The sequence below is a fragment of the Rhinoderma darwinii genome, chromosome 3, assembly GCF_050947455.1.
Source record: "Rhinoderma darwinii isolate aRhiDar2 chromosome 3, aRhiDar2.hap1, whole genome shotgun sequence".
Classification (NCBI taxonomy): Eukaryota; Metazoa; Chordata; class Amphibia; order Anura; family Rhinodermatidae; genus Rhinoderma; species Rhinoderma darwinii.
This window is the reverse complement of record NC_134689.1, coordinates 336413694-336429287: the sequence shown is the minus strand read 5'-3', so window position 1 is coordinate 336429287 and position 15594 is coordinate 336413694. Positions and strand designations below refer to the sequence as shown.

The 15594-nt window shown below is 39.1% G+C and overlaps 1 protein-coding gene across 1 annotated transcript; it reads left to right on the top strand.

Moving 5' to 3' along the window:
• The first annotated feature begins 556 nt into the window (after positions 1 to 556).
• LOC142750490 (putative stereocilin-like protein) lies at positions 557 to 14926 on the top strand. Its single transcript, XM_075859492.1, has 10 exons — positions 557 to 994; positions 1431 to 1490; positions 5082 to 5192; positions 9287 to 9444; positions 11304 to 11490; positions 12041 to 12150; positions 12239 to 12371; positions 12757 to 12939; positions 14387 to 14425; positions 14921 to 14926. Exons 5-10 carry the CDS (start codon positions 11407 to 11409, stop codon positions 14924 to 14926), a joined length of 555 nt encoding a protein of 184 aa, XP_075715607.1. The 5' UTR covers positions 557 to 994; positions 1431 to 1490; positions 5082 to 5192; positions 9287 to 9444; positions 11304 to 11406.
• Positions 14927 to 15594: the final 668 nt, after the last annotated feature.

Below are 15594 nucleotides of genomic sequence, written 5' to 3'. Positions count from 1 at the left end.
ATGATCAGGATATATTTTTAAACACATTCTGCAATGCAACAACATCCCAAAAAGCAAATGGCAGCTGTTCATGGGGTAATAAATTATGCTCTTATTACAGCTGGCATGGGGCCTATGTTCATCCAGTGGTAGTGAAGGCTTGTTGGGCAACAGATCTGTTGAACTTTATCACAGGTGTGTGCTCAGATCCAACTCTTCTCTCTCAGTTGTCTCTATATTCTGAAAACTCATGGCTCAGACCTGTATGCGGATCCCAAAGTGAAAACCAGTTGGAGAATTTAGTGAAAGCTGTGTGCAGATACAAGGAGTGGGGGAACATATCCTCTGTGCCTGGCTCTATAGGAGCTTTCTGCAATACCTACAATCATGAGCTATACCTGCATAGTATATGTGACAGCCAAAAGGAGGCAATTTGCAATGACACCATTGAATTATGGACGGCTCAAAACCATGACTGTAATTATGCCAACTGGGAAACAGGATCCTTGGTTCTTGACCAGTCTCTAAAGTGTTGGGTACTAGAAAAAGAAAACTTCACTACCCATGTGTGTGTTCACAGTCAAGCCTGCTATCAAAGCTTTCTAATGATCCAAGGACCTCATGGATAACCTACATATGTTCTACGACCAATGTGTTGAATGAGACAGATGCCTGTCTCTCTGAGAATGATAAGAGGCAGCTTCAGTGGAATTGCAGTGTTGATCTCAGCAATGTATGTCCAGGGAATGGTCTCATAGTGGCCAGTTTCCTCCCCATCGGTATCTGCTACCTACAAAATGCCACCCTCAATCTGCCAACTACCAGTATCACCACACTGTACACCCAAGCTGTGGACACCTCCATAATCCTCCTTCTTCTTCTAGCGGATATGCAAATCCTTTCTTTGTCAGATGTTTCTGGTATACAATTTCAAGTTCTGCATGCTATACTGAACGTCATCTCCCAAGAAACACTGCAAAAAAAACAGAAGACAGAACTTCTACAGACATTTGGGGTTGGTTCACTTATTTTACATAATAACATTTCATATATTTTGGGATAATTCCATTTTAGTAATTGTGATAAATTTCGAAATGTCAGATTTGATCAATGTTTATTCAAAAAAAAAAAAAATCAGGTTAAGCAACGTAATTGCTAGAATTTCATTGGTTATTCAATATTCACAGATTGTATGCACACCTAAAAATGAATTACCCCCAAGTCACCCTAAGTGATTGCCTAAGGCCATCTGTATATATTCTAGAATTTGGATTGCCATATGAATGGGCCTTATACAGCAATAGTTACTCAATGCTTGCATATCAAGTAACTGGTGACCACAAGGAAGTTTTGGGTCATATATAACAACCGGCTGATGAATAATAGGCTAAATGGAACAAGAAAAGATACATTCATATAGTATTCAGTTTGTCGAATTCTTCTATTTACAGAATACACTGCTTCTCCTCATAGAAGAACAATCAATATCCCAGTCCTGGACCATTATTGAAGTATGTTAAATGTTCAATTACTAATGAAAAGTCACCTATCACTGAAAAGGCAAAACTATAAAACTTAAAGGGGTAGTCCGGTTTTTATGTGTTTAATATATTTTTTTATTTATAGAATAGGAAATCATACAGTTTTCTAATATACATGTATTTTAAATTCCGCTTATATACATTTCTTATATCAGTGCGATAGCCTCTGTCTAAAACAAAATATGGTATAGCCCGCAGATTAGTCCATAGAAATGCATCCATAGGATAACTGAATGGACTAAACATGGTGTCAGTCATGTGACCCACCACCCACACATCATGTGACCACTGGCATTCAGGTAACACTTTCCAGGTAACTAGCAGGCTAGTAGTATTTTACTGAGTAATGTAAATTATTTCTACCGGCAGCAGCGTCTCATCATGTCGGTCAGTGTCTGTGTAGGAGCAGCTCTTAAAGGACCAGTGTCACGAAAAAAAATGTTTTTAGGTCAATTTGACTTTAGTGTGTTATTAAACATTTTTTAATTTATTTGTGTGTTTGTGTTTTACTTTTTTTTATTTTTTCACTTTTTCTTCCCTATGGGGGCTGCCATTTTTTTTTCCATTTCTGTATGTGTCGATTAACGACACATACAGACATGGAATATGGCACATACAGTCCCATAGTGAATGCGAACGGGGCCCGTTCCATCCACTATGCTGTACGCCGTCTGTGTGGGAACGGCGCATGCGCCGCTCCCACACAGTCCAAGTTGAACTGTGCGACGTCCGGCGCCATTTTCCTGTGGACCGGAAGTCGCGGCCGGACAGTAAGATTACTACTTCCGGTCGCGGCTTACGGACTTGTGCACTAGGAGCGGCGGTATCAGACGGAGCGGACGGACCGGAGGGAGCGGCGGCGGCAGGAGCAGGTAAGTTATTTCTATGTTTGTTCGTGTTTTACTGTGTGTTTACTACTGTATGTAAACCTACTACACTGTGTGTTAGCTCAAAAAAAGGTGACACACAGTGTAGGAGGTTTGACCAATCAATCCCCTCGTTTCTCCCGGCACTAGCCAGGATAAAGGAGGGGGGATTCTGAGAGCTCACTAGAGCGAGGGATTTTTCTAAAATTTTGCAGCATAAAGCAATGTGGTTGCTTTACCACATGCAATGCTGCAATTTTTGGAATTGCTCCATCTAGTGACCAGCGCTGGGAAATATTATAAATTAGAATCTAATTTATAATATTTCCTGACTCGTGAAAAAAATAAAAAAATTAGAACAATGTCTAATCACCTATACACTAACTGTTTAACTAAAAAAAAAAAAAAAATGTTTTTAGGTCAATTTGACTTTAGTGTGTTATTAAACATTTTTTTTATTTATTTCTGTGTTTGTGTTTTACTTTTTTTATTTTTTCACTTTTTCTTCCCTATGGGGGCTGCCATTTTTTTTTCCATTTCTGTATGTGTCGATTAACGACACATACAGACATGGAATATGGCACATACAGTCCCATAGTGAATGCGAACGGGGCCCGTTCCATCCACTATGCTGTACGCCATCTGTGTGGGAACGGCGCATGCGCCGCTCCCACACAGTCCAAGTTGAACTGTGCAACGTCCGGCGCCATTTTCCTGTGGACCGGAAGTCGCGGCCGGACAGTAAGATTACTACTTCCGGTCGCGGCTTACGGACTTGTGCACTAGGAGCGGCGGTATCAGACGGAGCGGACGGACCGGAGGGAGCGGCGGCGGCAGGAGCAGGTAAGTTATTTCTATGTTTGTTCGTGTTTTACTGTGTGTTTACTACTGTATGTAAACCTACTACACTGTGTGTTAGCTCAAAAAAAGGCGACACACAGTGTAGGAGGTTTGACCAATCAATCCCCTCGTTTCTCCCGGCACTAGCCAGGATAAAGGAGGGGGGATTCTGAGAGCTCACTAGAGCGAGGGATTTTTCTAAAATTTTGCAGCATAAAGCAATGTGGTTGCTTTACCACATGCAATGCTGCAATTTTTGGAATTGCTCCATCTAGTGACCAGCGCTGGGAAATATTATAAATTAGAATCTAATTTATAATATTTCCTGACTCGTGAAAAAAATAAAAAAATTAGAACAATGTCTAATCACCTATACACTAACTGTTTAACTAAAAAAAAAAAAAAATGTTTTTCTAGCGACACATTACCTTTAAATAGTCTTCATGTCTTCTTTGTGTTTTTTTTTTTTTTACAGTTAACTTTATTAACTACATAACCATATCACTTAGAGACAGGCAGCCATTTTATATGTAAATACACGCACAGTGAAGTGTTTGTTCGTTATTATTCCACCATTGCTCCTATTCATGTAGCCCAGGGATGTGTCTTCTATGTTAACAAATGTACATCATGTAACCCTGTTGCTAACTATATGCTAGGGGTCACATAATGTAAGGGGGGGGGGTCACATGACGGACGCCATGTTTAATCCTATTCAGTTAGCCCATGGATGCATTACACAGGGATAATATGTGGTCTATACTATTCTACAGAAAGAGGGGCCTACTATACTGATATACAAAATGTATGTGAGCAGAATTTATAATACATGTATATCAGAAAACTGTATGATTTCCTATTCCATAAATAAATAATAATAAATCTAAAATAATTAAATGCGGACAACCCCCGTATTGTTTATGTCTGCAATTAAAAACAGCTCAACATAATTAATAGCTCATAAAAGCAGTTATAAAAATAGCAGTCGCCAATGGTAGCTGATATAGATCAGGAATAGAAATGCACGATAAGGCATGTGCTAGGATAATCAACATATAAAGTCAATATCACATACCAAGATAATCCGTGTATAAACCCTATGAATAATAGCTCTCTCTAAATGGATATCACTCGATTCCATTTGTAGCGCTCGGAGGAATTCAACATAGTACTTAATAGCTAATATAGCAAATGACCCCAAACTCCTCCTTGAATTATACACCTAAGCCCGGGTAAAATCACTGCACAAAAAAAGGTGGGACCGCAAAGGAACCTATTCCTGTAATGTGCCCAAAAGTCTATTTTGGCAGATGTAAATTTAAGGCATATTAAAACAATAATATCCACAATATTAGGGACTAATGATAACTAATTTTTGGGACAATATTGTTTGTTTGTGCTTTAAATTTTTATCAATCAAATTGGTCTTTAGGGCACATTAGTTCCTTTAGGGATACGATGTTAAGGACCACCCTTTCTGGGGATATTACTCTGCCTAGGTTGGGTGTGTAGTGCTAGGGTGAGTTCAGGGTCATTTGCTATATTGGCCGAATACTATGTTTAAGTACATAGTTACATAGTTACATAGTTACATAGTTAGTACAGCTGAAAAAAGACACCCCGAGCGATTCAAATGTAATTGAGTGATTTTATGATTTATCGATTATTTTGGGTTGTGTTTTATGCAGTATAATAAAAGTACAATTTTCTAGTTTCGCTTTTTCATTGATGGGTTTGTTTTGTGGGCAAAGATTTTGTGATAGTTTATCTCAGTGATATATATTCTTGAAAAGTATATACAGATAATGATTGGTCATCAAGATATCAAACATTTTATATTTGTTTCTACCAACAGATGCTATTCAATCTTACAGTGTCTGAACTAAAAGTGTGCATCTCCTCTCTTCAGCCCAAGTCTGCAAAATATTTCCTTAGCATCCTGTCACAGAACCAGACCTCCTTACAGGTATTCCTAAATATTACAAGCATATGCCTTCATTTTGTCAGCTTTTGTTACATATTGGTTGTTGCAATATGTAACAATAGCCTTTGGTACTTAGATCTTTTTTTTGCACAGCATGTCTATAGAAGTAAAAAGTTTGTGGTTTCTATGTAAATGTAGAAGTTAACATAAAATAGAGTTTTTTGTTGTTGTTGTTGTCAGACTGGTAGCCTGGGCTCCGTCATACTTGTCAGGTGGCTGTCTCATGTCAGATACTTGTCACGGCCTGTCCCGTGAACCAGACCATAGCATCAGTGGCGTAACTATAGGCCCCCAGAGCAAATTTTGCACTTGCCCCTCCCGTCTTGCTTGGATGTGTTGGCCCTAGTGGCATTGCAAGTCTCAAAAACAACAGAGCTATAAGACATATCTATAAGTTATACAGTCATAAAGTTACCACATAATACCACTATCCACTATACAAGGAACAAATATTGCCATACTGTTACTAAACAAAACCCAGTATACCAAGGTCAATATTACCAATGACACCACTAAACAAGAGACAAATAATACCACCATACCATGACCACATATTACTACCACATAGTGACTAAATAATACCATCATACGGTTACTGAATAATACCTCCACACCAAGATCACATATTACCACCACGTAGTGACTGAATAATACCACCATATTGTTACTGAATAATACCGTCACACCATGACCACATAGTGACTGAATAATACCGGCATACTGTTACTGAATAATACCGCCACACCATGACCACATAGTGACTGAATAATACCGGCATACTGTTACTGAATAATACCTCCACACCAAGATCACATATTACCACCACGTAGTGACTGAATAATACCACCATACTGTTACTGAATAATACCGCCACACCATGACCACATAGTGACTAAATAATACCGGCATACTATTTCTGAAAAATACCGCCACACCATGACCACATAGTGACTAAATAATACCGGCATACTATTTCTGAATAATACCTCCACACCAAGATCACATATTACCACCACGTAGTGACTGAAAAATACCATCATACTGTTACTGAATAATACCGCCACACCATGACCACATAGTGACTGAATAATACCGGCATACTGTAAGGCCCCATGCACACGACAGCAAAAAACCTCCGTTTTTGCGGACCGCAATTGCGGTCCGCAAAAATGGAGCCATCCACTTTCATTGAACACTGACACCTTTCCGTAGCACTACGGAAGGGTGTCAGTGCCGTGGAAATGTTCCGGGAATTATGGAACATGTCCGTTCTTTCGCATTTTGCGGGCCGTGCTCCCATACTTTGTATGGGAGCACGGCCCGAAAATGCGGCTGTCAGTCAGCGGCCGGCCATGCCCGCAATCGCAGGCCGTGATTGCGGGCATGGTTGTGTGCATGGGGCCTTACTGAATAATACCTCCACACCAAGATCACATATTACCACCACATAGTGACTGAACAATACTACTATACTGTTACTGAATAAAACCCCCACACCATGACCACAAATTAGTACTACATAGTGACCTAATAATGCCACCATACTGTTACTTCTCACTGAGTATTTAATCCTTAGGGATATATTGTTGTTATCACCTAACCGTGATTACTTGATTCGTGTATCACATTGGCATAGTTAGATTATGACACCAATGTACCAGTGTATCTTTGTTTCTAGTGCTTTCGCACTTTACATTGACACTTATAAAGTAGTAAGGTAGATCAACAAAAAATGGTTATGTTTCCATTTGTAGTGCTTATCTGAACTATTTAGTATTTTTATATTATTTTTATCATTTATTTATACTTTTTGTTTTTATTATTGTTTTTCTTTCATTTAGAAAAAGTGAGGACCGGTAACCTCACTTCTCAATTGTTTGCTGTAGGCTATCCCTTTATGCTATGCTTTCATGAGTCCCTACACCAGAGATGGAGGTGTGTAGGGTCATAGGGTATAGCACATGCACAATCAGATAGCACTAACATAACAATTTTTTGTTATTTTTTATAATACTACCATACCTCCACACCATGACCACATCTTACCACCACATAGTGACTGAATAATACCACCATTCTGTTACTGAATAACACCACCACACCACAACCACATAGTGAATGAATTATACCCCCATACTGTTACTGAATAATACCACCACACCATAACCACATAGGGACAATAATACCCCCCATACTGTTACTGAATAATACTACCACACCATTACCACATAGGGATTGAATAATAACCCCATTCTGTTACTGAATAATACCGCCACACCATAACCACACAGTGACTGAATAATATCCCCATACTGTTACTGAATAATACCGCCACACCATAACCACAGAGTGACTGAATAATATGCCCATACTGTTACTGAATAATACCGCCACACCATAACCACAGAGTGACTGAATAATATCCCCATACTGTTACTGAATAATACCGCAACACCATAACCATATAGTGACTGAATAATACCCCCCATACTGTTACTGAATAATACCCCCCATTCTGTTACTGAATAATACCTCCATACTGTTACTGAATAATACATGTATACTGTTACTGAATAATACCTCCATACTGTTACTGAATAATACCTCCATACTGTTACTGAATAATACATGTATACTGTTACTGAATAATACCTCCATACTGTTACTGAATAATACCTCCATACTGTTACTGAATAATACATGTATACTGTTACTGAATAATACCTCCATACTGTTACTGAATAATACTGCCACACCAAAACCACAGTGACTGAATAATAATCCCATACTGTTACTGAATAATACCTCTAGACCATGACCACATATTACCACCACATAGTGACTGAATAATACCCCCATACTGATACTGAATAATACTGCCACACCATGACCACATATTACCACCACATAGTGACTGAATAATGCCACCATAATGTTACTGAATAAAATCCACTAAACAAAGATCAATATTACCACCATACAGTGACAATATAGTGATAGATACCAATTCTACACAGGCACTCTGCAGACCATATAAGTGACTACAGTACGTTGACATCCAGTGACTCACATGTTGAGAAGGCAGATGTGAGCCTTCTAAACTTAAACCGATCTAAACTTCTGATATATCTTTATGACATATCAAAAGTTTGATGAAAGTGAAGTTACTCTTCAGGCAAAGTATAAAGGAGACATTGGAGTATGTTGTGATTTGGATCAATATATAGTCTCCATGACAACACTGAAACTGACGGGAATCAGACGGGACATGTTGCCTTTAGAACCTCTCAGTAAGGGTATGTGCACACGCTAACTGCATTTACGTCTGAAATTACGGAGCTGTTTTCAGGAGAAAACAGCTCCGTCATTTCAGACGTAATTGCTCGTGCTCGCATTTTGCGAGGCGTCTTTGACGGCCGTAATTGTGAGCTGTTCTTCATTGGAATCAATGAAAAACGGCTCAAATTACGTCCAAAGAAGTGTCCTGCACTTCTTTGACGAGGCTGTTATTTTACGCGTCGTCGTTTGACAGCTGTCAAACGACGACGCGTAAATGACAGGTCGTCGGCACAGTACGTCGGCAAACCCATTCAAATGAATGGGCAGATGTTTGCCGATGTATTGGAGCCGTATTTTCAGGCGTAAATCGAGGCATAATACGCCTCGTATACGTCTGAAAATAGGTCGTGTAAACCAAGCCTTAAGCAGCTCAGGCTTTGGGGGGAAACTTCAAGTGATCACACAGCATAGAAGTAAGATATTAAAGAATAGTTTTCACAGTTTTAATATTCGGGTAGGTCTCCATAATTAAGCCCGGTTGCCCAGGAGTATTATATATCCGCTGTTGCTCAGATGCTACATATGGCAACATATTATAGTAACTCTGTTACCCATCATCCTTGACTATAAATAGCCCGATATTATACAGAAGCTATTGATGAGCCAATTGTAAAGAGGCAATAATCCAACCTCATGCTAGATTAATGTCATCAAACCTTTATTAAAACCTTGTTTTTGCAGGATATATTAAAGAATTTTCCGTCTCTTTTCAAATCTACTCTTGGTTTGCCTTCCAGGTTTCAGATGACTACTTTTCTATGATTGTGTCCACACTGCTCTCAGTCATAGTGACCTCTGAGCCTCTTCTCTTCTATGATGTTGTCCCCTTTTTACATTATCTGGAACCTGATGAGCTTATAGGGCTTCTACCTCCACTACAAGACGACAAGGAGGTGTAAGTTTCTCTAGTAATGCTAATATATCTATTTTATAAGTCTTGGAACTTTGCCTACGGCTGATCATCTAAGGAGTGAAAATAGTACCCAAATAATTGCAATTTGGATGATGTCATGGGCCTATCTAGAGCAGTAGCAGCATTAGCAGTTGTTATGGGGACCCACTGAAATGCAGGGACATTGCTCCTCTGTAAAAAGACAGTGTTGGCTTTCTGCTGTGCGTTGTCCTTTGTGCAGAAGATGTGCTCAGTGGGAAAAGGTGGTAGGAGCCCTTTGCTATGTTGCCCTTTTGTATTTTATTTATGTCCCTGTATTATTCAGTTCTGTCTCAGTTGAAGCGTTGATGACATTTTCTTCATGTTCTATATGTAAGCTCATGTAATATCTTGTAGTAGTATAGATCCTCCTCCATTTTGGAAATGACCAGACAGTCTGAAATATTTAATCAAAGCATATTAACCTATTAATGACCAGGCCAGAAAATGCCTTAATGAGCAGCTCCATTTTTTTCATTTTTGCCTCTTTGTCTTTCAGCAGCCATAACGTTTTAATTTTTTCATTGACGTGGCTATATGAGGCCTTGTTTTATGCGTGAGAAATTGTATACTGTGTAACTTAAGTCATTTATTTTTGCGTCGCGTGAATATAGAAAAGGCGATTTTTGGCATTGTTTCTCTTTTTTTTTTTAATTTTTAATTTTTTTTAAAATCCCAGTCACATTTCATGCTAAATTACCTGTTAAGTTAATTCTTCGGGTTATTACGGTTGTGCAGATACCTAATATTAGTAGTTTTTTTTTCAATGTAATGTATGGACAATAAAACGTATTTTATGCTAAATAATTACTTTTTTGCAGACTTTTTTCTTCTTATTTTTTTGTTACACTTTTTTTTAACAACTTTATTGTTTACTTTTAATGTATTAGCATATTCCTGCATGCTATTACATTATACTGTTTTATTATGACACAGGCTGCTGTTAGGGAAACACAATGTGTTCCCTAACAGCAGGCATACTGAACAGACAGCCCTGGAGTCCTTTCTAGGTCCCCCAGTCCCTAATTGCGTCACCGGGTTTCCTGTGCGATCGAAGAGGAGAGTCCCTTTTAATCATGCCGCGGTTACTGACCGCGGCAATCAAAGGATTAAACATCTGGGGTTGGAGTTTCCTCTAATCCCAGCTGTGTTCACTAGCCTTCCCTATGTACAGGAGCTGTTCGTTACATATCCTGCTTAGAGAATAAGTGTTCACAGGAGCGCTCATAGGCCTTTTCTACAGTGACGCCAAAAGATGTTGCTGTAAATTGGGGACCTGCACCGCCCACTGTTAAAAGACATTGGGCAGTTGTTATAGGGTTAAGGAATGAGGCCTTTTATTGTAGTACAAAACCATAATAACAAAAAGTTCTCTATTCCAAAGAATCTCAACAAGTTACTTTATTAATATTATATTATCAGTCGATTTCTTAAAAAATAAGTTAAATATAAAGCAGGAAATTTATCAACACTGGGGCAAAGTAAAAGTGGAGTAGTTGCCTATATCAACCAATTTCACCTTTCATTTTGCAGAAAATGAAAGCAGAAACCTTATTGGCTGCCATTGGCAACTACTCCGTATTTCATTTGCGCTAGTTTTGATAAATCTCCCCCCATTGATTTTGAGTACAGTTTGTGGGAGTGAGAGGCTATTTTCATTATATCGTTTCCTTAGATCACAGTCACGGGGCTGTTTATTCATATTGGTAACTGACAATGTACATGCTGAATGCTTTCACACTGGCAGAGATACACTGAAAACCTCTGGCAGCAGATTTCTAAAACTGATCCTGTTATTAACAATTGTAAGATATCCTGTACAGGCTTCAGGTCCTCAGTCACTATGCTGGATCTCAGTCCGAAACACAGTGACTTGCGCTAGGGTTCTGGCTCCGCAGATCAACCTTGTTTCAGAATCTAACCCGAATGGACGACACTTTTATACTGCGAGTAGGAAATCTGCTTCCTCTCTTCTCATTGGATGTGTTTCTGCAGCTCAGTACACAACAGGTAAGAGGCAGTGACCAGTAACATAATGGACAATATGAATTCCAGTCCGCTCCACCAGTTAAAAACAACAGACACTAAAAAAAAATCTTGGTCACCCATCATAACCATGAGTTCCCTATGTGGGGCAATGCAGGGAAAAAGTTATCCTCTCTTTCACCCAGGGCAAATATTCAGCTTAGTACCCCTCCCCCACAATTTAATGCATACAAATCCCTGTATGTGGATTTGCCTAAATGGGTCGGTGGCCCAATCATAAGCTTGCCCTACCTGGGCATGCTGCTGACGGGTAATGGCCTTGCTCTCCTCCCCCGTGCAATGTGAATCTACTGACAAAATAGTATGTGTCCTCCTCATTAACACTTTATTAAAAACTCATGCTTTTGGTTTTAATGGCGTCCCCCCTCTACACGACACTCATCACCTGGGGCACATGCCCCGCCAGTCTCCCATCCTCAGCTACTCCACTCGAAACTATAATGAAAAGTATTTTCTATTAATGAGTGGTTCAGATTGAAGCAAATGTTTTTTGACCTTTTTGCTCTTCTATCAGGTTGTGAATATTCTCCCTTCGCTCCCATGGGATTTAACTCCTCCATACCAGAGAATTGTTGCATCCAAAGTGTTACAGGCACCAAATATAACAGTGCAGGATGTGGAGTTGTGAGTATCGTAGGGTCACCTCTGACAACTGGCGGATCATCTTTGTTCTCACACTCATCTTATAGACACGTTGTTGTTTTTTCCACAGAATGGGAAGATGTGTGTGCCAGGCCGATGTTCAAGATCTGAAACCATATGGCCAGAATATGGATATTTCCTTAGCTCTGAGAAGAAACCTTTTCGAGTGTGTGAGAAGAGGAGACTTCTTTCCAGACTCCACGGTGAAGTTCAATAAATCAACACAGACAATAAAGATACTATACCATTTTCTGGATTTCTTGATTCATAAGCAGGGACGGGACGTGCTCTGTTGTTGCCCAAGTCGGTGGTTTCAAAAGATAACCCGGGCATTCAACTGTCCCTTATCGCTACTCTCCCCGCCATTCCATAGTTTTCCTATTATACTGGAGAACATCGATTGGCTGAATAACATAGCTTTTTTTTTTAAATTCCGCCCTTCCCTCTTTGTTAGTGCTCTAGACGACTGCCTACTCTGCATGACTTCCATAGATAAATATGGATAGGTACAATGTGAATGATGGTGTTTCATTATTCGTCATCAGTTCCAAGCTCTAATCCTGTGTCTCTTTATTGTCGTCTGCTTAGATGTTGGAATTCCTGTTCGGTGATCTGCAGTTTCAGGACATTCGAAATTTCAGCTTGGAATCAGTCCCCAAACTATCTGTGGTCATACGTTCTCTGGGATACAATTTCCTACAGGGTCTGCGCCCAGAGCAATTGCTTCCTGTCCTTTCTGATGTGGCCTCAGTGACACTAACATCAGCTCAGGTAATACTACTTTATTATATGTAGTAATAGCAGGTTAGTGATAGCAACCTCTGTAGCAGTTCTATCTATCTATCTATCTATCTATCTATCTATCTATCTATCTATCTATCTATCTATCTATCTATCTATCTATCTATCTATCTATCTATCTATCTATCATCTATCTATCTATCTATCTATCTATCTATCTATCTATCTATCTATCTATTCGTCCAATAAGAGACAGCACTTTTCACACTACCAAGCATCATGCTTGAGAAAGGCTCCATGTAAAGAGCCGAAACGTCGCACAGGGGCTAATAAAAAGCCGTTTTTTCTATCACAAATTGGAGTGCTGTCTCTTATTGGACGAATATTGAGGATCTGGGAGCAGTGATCGGGCTCCTGGGACGTGCACCCACCTATATTCCTGACTGGTGCTGCTGGATGGTGGACTATCTATCTATCTATCTATCTATCTATCTATCTATCTATCTATCTATCTATCTATCTACCTACCTGTCTGTATTGGCTAAACAGCTTGATACTTGATAAGGTCAAAGATTCAAATACTTAAAACCCTGTGTCATTTTATCATAAACATAAGGGCAAAATCAAATTTAGCATTCATTAGACTCACTCCACTAATATAATGAAACGTGAACATATCATACGCTATCATTACAATGACAGAACACTTTAGAAAGAATGAAAGACACGAAACTTATGGATATAATATAAGGACAGGCCTATATTGCATGTTGCTTTGAGATTTGTGTAAAAAGTTTTTTTATTTGCTTTTACATCAACTTCAGATAAAAATCTGCACAAAGAGCTGTAATTTACATATTGTCCACAAGATGGCAGTAGACGTTTTAACAGTTTATTGGTTTCACTAAATGTTTTGGGTTATAGCTTATTGTATATCTAACCTTTATATTTGGATCTTTCTGATTTACGTCCAAACAGCATAATAATGACTGTGATAATAACAACTACAAATATATCATATGTTGAGGTAAAAAGTAGCAGTTATTAGAGGGTTTAGCTAACAAGTCTCTGTTCACATTGCTGTGGTCTACGTTCTGTCAGGTTTCTGTTGCCTTTTGACGGTAGGAGTAGATAAGTATGCAGCAGAAAAACTGAAACCAAATGGACCAAAAATAACTTAATTGGATCCGTTGCCATGAAGTGGTTTTGTACATAGCCCTAACCAGAACATTTTGCCTTGATTAACACAGGACGGAAAGGCTGCAGATTTTCCACAGCATATTTGCAGCGCTTCTGCGGCAGGTTTTTTTTTAAATAAAAGAAGCATTTCTAGACCTTTTGGGAATATTCCTGAGTGGAGCAACGGCGGTGCTTAAAAGTCCTGCGAATTGGGATTCACATGTATGTGTGTAGGTATGCACACAGTACATTGTTGTCATTTACTTTAATTTTGCATTTATTTCTGTATGTATTTTAGGCACGGGAGCTTGTTCAGAAGGTCCTAAAGCCAGGAAATGTGAGTCTGAACCAGTGTGTGCCTAAATCAATGTATCACAATATATCATTTAGAAATCCCATAAATGCAGAGGTCAGGACACGATTTTATTATAAGTGAGTTGGGCTGAGCTCCAATACCACACACATCACATGAGAGAATAGAGTAACATCTTATTTTTTGGGAAAAAAAAAATACTCTTTTTCTTAATCTCGTACAATCCTTTCTATGGTGGAGGGAGCAACTGGCACAGCAAGCTCCTCATTTGTCTGATCCCCTGAGGGCAGTACCACCCCTACTGCTCTTATATGACTGTATGCATTAGTGCAAGATTGGTTCTAAGTAGTTCAGACTTTATGTCACTTTTTCTAAGACCAAATGTCGGCCATTAATTCCATGGTCGTTGAAATGTCCACCATACTATCAATTGTTAGAGCAGCCACATGGATGTAATATTTAGGTGTTAATGTAATCCACCATGTAGTTTATGTATTTACCTTTATTATTTCTTTGTAGACATGAACGTTCTATATTAAACCAAATCTCCCACACACAGGTCTCAGATGAAGTGTTGTCACATTTGGGTTCCTTGGTGTTGGGGATCAGTCCTACGATTCTTCAGACGTTATCAGCCAATCAGCTTGTAAAGCTACTGCCAGGCCTGACCAGTAATGCAGATATGCTAAGTTCTGCTCAAATTATGGCTGTCTTCAGGACAATGTGGGTATGTGTAGATGTCAAAATTGTTTCTGTTTTTGTTAATATGGATGTGTCCTTTCATACCCTTCCTCATATCTCAACATATCCTGAGATGTGTGGCGCGAGATGACCAGCTTTGAAAATACATGATTTTGCGAGACTCTGTCACGAGATGTCAATGCTATATATGTGTTTATGTGTGACCTCCCAGTGGTTGTGATATGAATTGCAACTTGTGGAGGGTTTTTATAGCATGTCGCGATATTGCATTGAATTTGTTTTATGAGAAATTGAGTCCTTAACCAAATTAAAGCAAAAGTTAAGGGTGGACACATCTGTATGTAGTGCACTAAATGATGTTTACTCTTCTGGGGCATACATTTCAAAAAACAGCCTTACTTGCTTCTAAAAGGGTTATTGGAGTGGGCACCAGTTTAAGTTGACCTCAACTTTGCTTTACAGACACCACAGCATAGAAAAAAAACAAGGGA

What these genes read in the sequence shown, in the direction of transcription:
- LOC142750490 (XM_075859492.1), top strand. Translation starts at nt 11,407, where the DNA reads ATGGACGACACTTTTATACTGCGAGTAGGAAATCTGCTTCCTCTCTTC. An exon ending in ACAGTGCAGGATGTGGAGTT is followed by an intron (nt 12,151 to 12,238) that starts GTGAGTATCGTA and finishes TTTTTTCCACAG; the next exon opens with AATGGGAAGATGTGTGTGCC. An exon ending in ACTTCTTTCCAGACTCCACG is followed by an intron (nt 12,372 to 12,756) that starts GTGAAGTTCAAT and finishes TCGTCTGCTTAG; the next exon opens with ATGTTGGAATTCCTGTTCGG.